Here is a 10705-nt window from a genome sequence, read left to right on the forward strand (position 1 = left end):
GCGAAAAGCAGCATCTAAGGCAGTCATCCTGAGCTTCAAGCAGTTGATAAGATTAAATAATTGTTAGTCAAATGTCGACCTATTGAAACAAGGATATTATTTTCTTACAAAAAATGGAATATCCACCTTTAAACGATTAAAAATACTTAGATAATATCTAGATAAGGAATTTGCCCATCTCCGACTCGAACGAACCATCCATCCTACATACCACAACCATACGCGTTGTCCGTTGCGTCGTGGGAGCCTTCGAAGAATCAAGCCGGCGAATCTCGACTTCCTGTTACCCAAAGTCCACGGTTATCAGTGACTGTCCCCGATCGTTTCCGCACGGAAGCATTGACTCGATCCGCCGCGGGTGGGGTTCCCCGTGTGCGTATAAAGTCTGGTTGAACCAGCCGATTTTCGTCAGTGGATTCGCCACGAATATCAGAGTAGATTCGGTTCCTTTCCACCTTAAATGCCATTTCCATCGACCATTCTCACCATGGGCCGTTTCTTCTCGATCGTATGCGCCCTCGTTCTTCTTACTTCCGCGACAGGCTGGCCGTTCCAGCGTCGCGACATCCTGGACAACTCGGTGGACAGTCCCGATAGTGTGATCGCCCATTTGCAACACTTTGGAGAGATTCTGTATCGGTTCCCGGACAACGCGACAGGAGCAGCCGTGGCGAACTGGCACGAGGGCTGGGACACCAATCCGGAAGAGTTGGGCAGCTACGCGGAGGGTGACATCCTGTTTCCGGCTCATCTGGAGAAGAATGGCCTAAAGGCGGAATCAGCTCGATGGCCGCGTGGCGTCGTTCCTTATATGATCAGCCCATACTTCAGTAAGCGATATTACGTTTGTTTATTTATATTATCGCTGGAACTGCGTATATTTTAGTCTGTCAGATCGATAATCGCGACAAGGCTTTTGAAAATATTCAAATTCTCGAATTAACCCTGCGTTGTCTACTTTGTCAAACGTGGTTGTCATACTGGGTCAATTTGATCGAAGTCAATATTCAATCAGCTGTTGTTAAATTAACTATTGTTTAATTTAATTAAACTATTTGTTAATTACATCGTAGAAAATTCTGAGATGAAGTCTGAACATCGGAGATTATATTTTCATAGTTACAAATTAACATTGATGGTTTTATCATGTTTAAAGAAATTGTTGAAAGAAAAAAACAAAATTCTGAAAAAAAGGCTTTTTAGGATACCTGAAATTTCTGCTACATGATGTTCGTAGTTACCATTTTCAATGATGCCTCAAAGATATTTTACTTCAAAGTCAAATTCTAGGTCAATCTGACCCACTCTAATAACGGAGGGTTAACCAATTCCTTTATTTTCATATTGTAATGAAAGTAGTGAAAGATCTGAGAAAATACATTACTATAATATTTTAATCGTCATTATGACGGTCTACTGATCAGTCATTTTGACTGCTTTGGTAGTTCTAATGTTAACGTGCGGGGTGGGTTCCGTGTCTTGAGAATGGTTAACGCGGAGAGGGGATGGTATTGATTTTATTTACACGAAATGGCAGATTTTATTGAAAATCAATCCTGATATATCAAAATTTCTGTTTAAGTATACTTTTCTCTTTATATCATTATTCTATTTCATATACTTTACCATATTCTCAGATGAATGACGTCAATTTTACGCGTGTTTGTTTTAGTGGTTTTTAAGTAATTTTTTGTGTGCGGTGCCACCAATTATTTAACAGTAGAATTTGAACAATAATAAAATATAGGCACCTGTTGTTAGCTGTATTTATAGCAGGGCGGTGGACATGTTTCGGTTAACACGTTGAATGCCGTGGGGGTCACCGGCGACCCTCACTCTAGGGAGTATACTTTTTGTTATTAACATTGGACCATAAATCGGTAAACTTCTACAAACTAAATGCTAAAAGTATAACATAGTTGACTTTAACAATTTTATATAACATTTTATTGCACTTAATTCTGTTTTTACACAACTTTGGTCTGACAAAGTTTGAAAACAAATTTAAATTCTCTTTCTGTAAGGTTTCCTTCGACTTAATACGGTCCGACACATTTTTCTTTTTAATAATCATCACTTAATTTTAATTCTAAGAAGAAATATTCTTACTTATTTTTCTAGGAAATTGATCTCGGTTAAAAAAAAATTCTTAATTGGTTTATCGTATTATTTTTACTGATTTCTCTCGTCTGGAGACAATCTTCCATTTTTTCATATGCACGGTGTCTTTTTCACACGGATTTTTCGGGAAAGTATCTATCGTGTAAAAAAAGAATTAAATGTAATTTATTAGGCGTATATAGAAGTGAAGGTCTGTCTCGGTTAAATTGGTATTACGATTTTATTTTGTAATATTGATGGGGAATTTAACTTTCGGTACAAAAATGGCGAAAAATTACAAATATGAAGCAACCATTTCGAGTAACAAATCTACATAGCAATTGTTCAATACTGATATTAATAGGGTTTTGCCGACAAAAAATGATCATTACTTTTGCATACATATTACGAATAATCATAAGAATAAGAAAATTAATCAATTGACAATGTATCGCATAATTTTAAAATATCTTTAAACTATGAGACATTTTTTTTATTATTCTTATGTAATCCTCACGTAGAAAATATTTAAGTTTTGTGGCCAAAGGTATTCGTGATTCGGCATAATGAATCGGCGAGCAGAAGGAGATTTTCTCATTAAATAAAATTTGTTGCAGATGAGAAACAGCGAAAATTGATTTTTGAGGCCATAGACGATTATCACAGATATACGTGCATTAAGTTCAAACCCTATACCGGTGAGGAGAACGATTATATCAGGATCACAGCCGGGGAAACTGGTTGCTGGAGCAGCGTGGGAAGAGTTGGCGGAAGGCAGGACGTGAATTTACAGGTTCCTGGCTGTGTCGTGAAAAAGGGCACGGTGATACACGAATTGATGCACGTTATAGGGTTCTTGCACGAGCAAAGCAGATACGAACGGGACGAGTTCGTTCGGATTCAATGGAATAACATTTTGAACGGTAAGTGTCACGTCAATGACACTTTTAGTGAATAGAATATTTCATTGATATGATCATTGATACTGACTTGATTAAACAATTATTTAGAAATATTCCTTTAAATTCGAAAGAGTATAACATTTTACTGTATAATAAAAATAGTTTAACTTGAAGGATAATGCACAATCTTATTTTAGGTATGTAAAAGTAAAATATTGTTTATAATTTATCATTTGTACTCGAACTGTTTATTCGGAGATGTATTGCACTGCACGTTTTACTTTTTGATTATACTGTTAAATTTCATATTGTAGTACAGAAGTAGGTCTATTATTTCTTTGATTGCAAAATTGAAATTTGCAGATAATATTCGTATGACAAATAATTATTGAGTTACTTTGAGGTATACTTATACCAAAACTTTATAGTACCTGCGTTCTTTCCTAATTGTCCATCGAGGGTACATTTGTAATCTCCTGCTTTAAATAATTACTCCATGTTTGATGGTTGAATCTCATACTATTAAATAAAAATAACTCTTCTTTAGTTCTATACTTTGATACATTCTCTTAGAGTTAATTAAGTCTGTTCAAAGTTCAAAAGCCATAGAAAAACTTTGGAAACTACAATTCTTTCAAATGCAAGGCTTGTCATTTTCCTTTGAGAGAAATTTATTTCGTAAAAAGCAATTGAAATGTCTACGAGAAATGCACATTTGTTCATGGTAATGAGAAATTTTCTCTTGCTTCACTGAATTCCTCAGTCAACATGTTAGATACGGTAATCTGGCATTACCGTCTACTAAAATCAGGTTTTAAGTATTTTATTGAATTTAACACTAGAAACATCAACACTAAATATGTATACTAAATTAATCCATAAAACGTAATACTACAATTTAGTATAATATAATATAAAATGCATAATAAATTCAGAGTCAAGATAAATTTCGATAACTGCAACGTTACGACTTCAAGTAATTGCAAAAGAAATTTGAAATCCGTCGTTTTGACGTGTTTGGTAATTCCAGCGTTAAATGTGCCAGCGGATTAGTGTGTAATAATTGATAAATAAATGTCCAATACTTTGTTTTATCATATCACGCAACGCAAATTCCGAGCGCACGATATTTCGTATGCAATGTGCACCGACTTGACGCCTACTTGGAACTGCTTGGACATTTACTTGTCGCACATTCCTGAATGGTATAAAAATTTTCAAAGTTCACCAGTCATTACCATATCTCTTTATCTATTTAGGGCATGCTGGCAATTTCGAGAAAGCCTCGAGAGAGACCACCGATGCGTTCGGTGTCGGATACGATTACGGGAGCGTAATGCATTATTCCGCGGGTGCGTTTTCCAGGAATGGTCAACCTACTATAATCCCAAAGGTGAGTGATATATATGATTTATATTTATTTATATTTATTCATTTTTTACTGCTGGTTACAAATTGGGTCTCACTTACAATCTTTCTTACATTAAAATTACAATTACAGTAAATCCTAGATAAGTGTTCGAAGGCTCCTCGGCATTGACAAGGAGAAGATCTCAGGTGTAACACTGACTTTTTAATGAAATCTAGCATAGTGATAGAGCTTAGAATTCTCAAGCGAATGATATTTGTTTCAGCTGCATATGGCCATTAATTTATGTAATATTTAATGTTCGGTGCCGTCGAGCCCTTGAACACTCATCGAGGATTATCTGTATACTTATACAGGGTGATTCACCTAACGTTGTCACCTAAATTACTTGTAAATTGTTTGCTATATGAAAAAATGTTTCAAAGAAAAGTTATATTGTATACGGGGGGCACACAGTATAAAAATTAGTCTTTTGTTATTTTGCTTTTTTATTATGATATAAAGGTCACCTTGAGTTATCTTCGATAAAAAAGCAAAATAGCGAAAAATTAATTATTACATTGTATGCCCCCCTTGATACTATTATACATAACTTTTCTCTCAAACATTTTCAACAAGTAATTTAAGTGGCGGCGTTAGTTAAATCACTCTGTATGTTACTTATGTCTAAACTTTCCTTATCACCTTTCTTTGGTATAAAACGTGTCTATGTACTTATCGTTCCTTTGTCCTATGTATTTCCTCTTTATATCTGTTATTTCTGCTATATCTTCTATTCTTATGCTATTATGTTTCATCCACCTCCACTCTTCTGTCCAATGCCTTAAATTCCCTAACCCTTCCTTACATAACACGCATTTCCTTTGTTCTTCCTCTATCCAATACTTATTCTTGTTTTCTACACTATCACACCCCTCTACCCTATAATATCTACACTGTGGGATCGGGACCTCCATACCCAACAAAAGGAGCAATAACACCAATGGACAGAGGGGGGGGGGGGCTCCGTGGATAAGTGCGTAGACTCTACGCGTAGTCTCCGCTTTCGGCGTCGGGGGACGTGGGTTTGGTGTTCCGCTTGGACCCTCATTTTTTCCAACGCTTCTACAATACTGTTCGTTTTATTCCAACCGTTGAATTTTATTAAATTGTCGTTGCAGTTGCACTTCCAAATCCCTCTTTCCTAATATTCCCTCTAGCCCCCCGCCCCCTCGGCTTTTTCCGAGTAATACCACGGTGAGTGATATATTATATTCGAATTATCAAGACTCTCGGCGACCTCCATGATTCAACAATTCAAGGACCCGAAAAATTTGAAGGATGTATGAGTAACAGCATGATTTGTTTCGATATCATATTACATATTACGATCACCATGATTTATTAGAATGTTTTTGGTCCCTATGATTGGGAAGAGAAATTTCTCTCTGAAATTCCACCTTTTTATATTTTGGCCTAATTTTTGACAACCACTATGTTGCACGAGAAAGAAAAATTAAAAGAAAGTACTACGAAAATTTCGTTACAATTATTAACTTAACCCCATTTACTTATGCATAAATCAGGTGCGTTATGCCTGCAGAAACTGGCAGTATCTAAAAAACAAACTTTGTATACTCCCCCTTGCTATATGTACACAATCAAAAATTTGATATTCCTTTTCTTTATAATCTGTTTCTGAATTTTCATAACTACATTAAACGTTCATAAATGTTACGAAAGTAGAATTGTTTTTTATAATCAAGACTTTGATCTATCGAGTTGGACTTTGATCATTCTTCACATTGAAGAATAGTGACACTGATCGTTCTTTCCCGAATCCAGAATTCTTTGGCCATTATTTTCACTGGCCTGCGCCCATTTTTTTCTATTTATTAATCTACAGTTCGATAGCTCTCCCTAAATTCTAACACATGATGCTAAAATCTCAATTTCCATTTAGAATGGACTATGATCGTTTGGCCTTTGAATTCTTCAATTATATTAGTCTTACCATTCAAGACCAAATTTCACAATTGATGATGAGGGAAAACTTTTATGCCACACAAATTTAGTGAAACTAATATACCAAAGTTGAACACAAACGATTTGTATACCATGAACATTTATTAAATTGTTATGATATAATTGTAATATTCCTCAATCATCATCAGACCTGGGCTCATTCTTTCGATCAGGTAGCGTAGACTACAGTTGTGTGCATCATTTGAGCGGAGGGTTGAATCCAACAATAAGAGGGTTACGTGCGGTATTGCAATGACACATTTATCGTCACGTCTACGTTTATAGGTTATATGATTGCCGCTAGGAACAGAAACTCGCTGGCTTCCTATGTTTTATGAGCGATATATTTCAGGGTTCGTCTACGGTACAGCTGGGTCAGAGAGAGGGATTCAGCAAGAGAGACATTCAGAAAATTCGAAAGATGTATAGATGTAGCAAACGCAGGCGAAGCAATCCCTATTAATCGGTTACAACCACCTGGACGGAATTTCAATATTCGTAACTGGCAGTCGATGGAAGGGAGGAGGACCATGGAGAGAATCTAGTCTTTTACGTTTAAGTTCAATAACGACGAAGGAAACTGATATGGATCCGAAAATAATGATGGCAAATGAATTTGTATCAACGTTGGAGGAATTCATATATTCGGAAACCGTTTGTTGTGCGTGTGCGTGTGCGTGTTAAATAACAGTGTTAGATGCATGTTACTTACATTCAGCGTGTAAGGATTTCAATTAATGAATATTATGAATTTGTAGTATTTGTTCAAATATACGTCCAATAAATGCATTATTTAAAATTATATTGCGTGTTTCCTTTTCAGCCTATAAAGATATTTATAGTTTTGATGTATTAGATTATCCTATAAATAATGTGCCTCTTTGATAACCACTTTTAATGGGAATAAACAATTTTTTGTTAATGATTGAGTAATAGTGTTGGATTTTCTTTAATAATAACTCAAAGAATGCCATCCAACTGTACAGACCTAAATCAGAGTTTCCGTCACAAGGTTAATCTTTGAGATTTTCTATAACTAAATTGGTGTACTCTACATATGTTTTTTCTCAATTTTAGTAGCTTTTATAAGTTTAATTTTATGCATATTACATCTCACAATATCAAATTATCATCTTACACAATAATTCACTGTAGGATAAGTGAGCCAATTACGGATGGTGTCCGTATTATGGAGGGTTAACTATTCCTGATAACCAGTTGTGTACAAGTTTCGAGCACATTGCCAGAAATAAATGAGAAAAGTTGCCTAAAAAACCATAGCGATCTGTTTCCGTATTTGACTTAGGTTCTGCAGGCAACGCCAGCTGACAAAATGGTAAAGCAAATTTGCAGATAGTCTTGCAATATGACCTATGTCAATTTATAGCAACTCTTGCATCAAACTTGTAGCCATAACTTTATAACAGGCATTGGACAAAATTTAAAACACTGTATTTATACAACATCTGAAATAATTTTTTTTAATGAAGTTCGGTTTCGCTTTTATTCGGAGAAATTAAAAAATTTAAAATTTAAACTCATTTATTTATTAAGCTTCGTCTGTTAATGTTCAATCTGACAATTTGATTGCAATTCTTCAATTAGTCAACACGAAAGTATTAATAAATCCCATATGCACTAAAGGAAAGATAAATAGTATACTTTTATGCGATAAAATAAAAAGAAATATATACACATATATACTAAATATTATACTTTTAATAAGACGCTCCATAATAGGTGAAATAATTATTGGTCTCGAATAGTTCGCATGCGGCTTGTGAAAAGTTCGCGAATAGTTTGTATACATCCGGCGAACAGGGTGGAACAATAAATAAAACACTGTTCGCAGAGTTTCGGTGGAGACGTCTCAGAGACCTGTATTTGCGAACATACTTCGCGAACACCTCGGAAACTATACGCGAACAGAAGATTCGCAGAAAAAACGACTCGTATACTGTTCGCGAACACCGGTGGAGACGCGTGAAAAGACCAAACTTCTAAATAATTATCTATACTCCGTTCCACGAAAGAAGATACTTGTTCTGCGCAGCTTGTCCCTATGACCTTCCTTAAAGTGGCGGGATCTTCACGGGCTCTGCTGGGGGTACGTTGTAGGGGATGTGTACAGTAGTGACAGAGCCAATGAATTCATGACAGCAGGCGTCCACAGTGCAGAAACTACGGAAATTGATCGGCAATCAAGTACCTTCTCTCGTGTAACAGAGTATATTTAAACTTTTTTTGATAACAAGTTTTTTACAAACGGTGACACCTAAAACCTTTATAACACTATTCAGGGTGATGACCTTGATAACATATTGAAAAATCATTCAAATCGGAGGTGGCTCTCCTATTGTAAATATTTACCTAAACCGTGCACGGATAGTCTCCTTACAACATGTATATGTAAATTGGTAATTCAAGAATATGAAACGTTAAATCGAAGCATTGTAGATACTTGCAAAAGAAAGGTATCAGGATATTAGCGGGTGAGCCACACCTTTGGTACACAATAGTTGTCGGTAAATATCGACTTATTGTCATCTTAAATTGCAAAGCTCTTATTACTTAAGTGTCCCTGATTGCTTCCGCACGGGAGCATCCAGACAATATCTTTATCAGCCACGCCTTTTGTACATTCGCCATTTTGTCTTAACGATTAACCATCACCTTCGGATAAAATTAATTTCATCGTAAAATCAAGGTTATTCACTTTTTCGAATTTAATTTTATCAAGTTATTCCTTAATTAGTTTCATTTTTACCTTACTCAATGACGAAACATTAAAGGCTTTAATTGAAGCTAAACCCCATCAGATTTAACTACGGGCGAAATAAATTGTCCCTGAACAAAAGCACTAAAATGAATTTTCAATGCCACTTTTTTACGCGATCGAATTACACGACTGAATAATGGAGATTGACCTACCACAGGCATTAACGTGTTCATTAGATCTACTACTCTTGTATTTTGCGTCTCCCGCGTTTTATTACTTTCGGAGATATCGGTACAGTAATGTCTCGATGAGTGCGACGGACTCAGATTTGCTTCGGAGCATTCATGGCAAGGCGGAAAGGTTTTTAAATTGTATACTTTCGTATTGCAGTATGTAAAGACAATGGAATTTGTGGTGCAAACAATTAATAAGTTATGATGTATCAAAATTTGGTAATATTTAGTATAACTGAAATACAACAAATATATTCATATGCTTCACGCCTGTTTTTATTTCTAAATACATTTTCTACATTGTCTTTATGCGAAAAATTTGATTTTCTCTTATTACAATAATATTTTCGGTTTTATTTTAATTAACGCTTTAGTATTGTTCTTCTATACTAATTTATACCTGAAGTTGCAGAAAAACTACGTTTAGATTAAATTTATTTATAACTGAAGTATTTCTGCATTCTTCAGTACTATTCTGCCGTATCCTATAAATAAGTGACGATTGCTTATGCTTATATGATTATCTTTATGCTAGGTGTTCCATTATTTCTAGTCTACTTCGAATATTTTAACTAGACTTTTAATGCAATTCTTACGAGTCATCATAAGCTCTTACAATAGAAACATTCGAAACTACCAATATCAAAGTTTAAGAATCATAGATTACAAAACAAGTTTTAAACGTAGAAATTTGTGTGCCTATTAAATATTAAAAATAGTGTAAACTGTATCTATTATTAAGGTATACGCGATACTATTGTCGAACTATTTACAGTAAGTCGTACCCTTTTTCTAAGAAAAGGTTCAAAACTGATGTAGCTACCGTCACTATTTAAATAATCGTATGACACGAAAATTCTTTTTTGTTGTCACATTTTAACAAATTTTCATACGTCTTGTAACATAAATCCGAGAGCTTCGAAAAGTATAATAGGTATTTTACACAAACTATTTTTCCTTATACTACTTTACCATGATCAGCACTATCTTCGATCATCAATTTCTCTTCAAAACATCAAAATACAATGTCAAAATTAAGCCAAATAGATAACAATTCGAAGCTCAATATTCCCAATTAAGTAATTAAATAAAACTCAAATTCTCGTTACTTTCGTAGTTTAAAAACATTTTCCGGTTTCTCTAAACCCCACTACATAGTGGTGTGACGATAAAAAGAATTCTTGGCGTCCATTAAGAATACAATATGTGACATATTCTGGTAAAAAGAGGTTATAGGTAAGAAAAAATTGATTTCAACTTCTTCAATTTTTTTTTATATAATTACAGGTAAGTATGCTTTTTGCAGTGAGACTAACCCAAATTTCCTAGAATGATTACTGACTTCGCAATTCACAATTAAAATCATGTATTAATAATG

At 34.8% G+C, this 10705-nt stretch overlaps 1 protein-coding gene across 1 annotated transcript; it reads left to right on the forward strand.

Annotated features, from left to right (window-relative positions):
- Nucleotides 1-487: 487 nt before the first annotated feature.
- Nucleotides 488-6838, forward strand: LOC107188708 (zinc metalloproteinase nas-13-like). Its single transcript, XM_015577050.1, has 4 exons — nt 488-830; nt 2718-3023; nt 4262-4395; nt 6680-6838. The coding sequence occupies exons 1-4, from the start codon at nt 488-490 to the stop codon at nt 6836-6838; spliced, it is 942 nt and encodes a 313-aa protein (XP_015432536.1).
- The last annotated feature ends 3867 nt before the right edge of the window (nt 6839-10705 follow it).

Source organism: Dufourea novaeangliae, unplaced genomic scaffold (genome assembly GCF_001272555.1).
Source record: "Dufourea novaeangliae isolate 0120121106 unplaced genomic scaffold, ASM127255v1 scaffold108, whole genome shotgun sequence".
Lineage (NCBI taxonomy): Eukaryota > Metazoa > Arthropoda > Insecta > Hymenoptera > Halictidae > Dufourea > Dufourea novaeangliae.

Coding starts and splice junctions, on each gene's coding strand:
- LOC107188708 (XM_015577050.1), top strand. CDS start 488: ATGGGCCGTTTCTTCTCGATCGTATGCGCCCTCGTTCTTCTTACTTCC. Junction 831..2,717: donor TATGATCAGCCCATACTTCA/GTAAGCGATATT, acceptor AATTTGTTGCAG/ATGAGAAACAGCGAAAATTG. Junction 3,024..4,261: donor ATGGAATAACATTTTGAACG/GTAAGTGTCACG, acceptor TTATCTATTTAG/GGCATGCTGGCAATTTCGAG.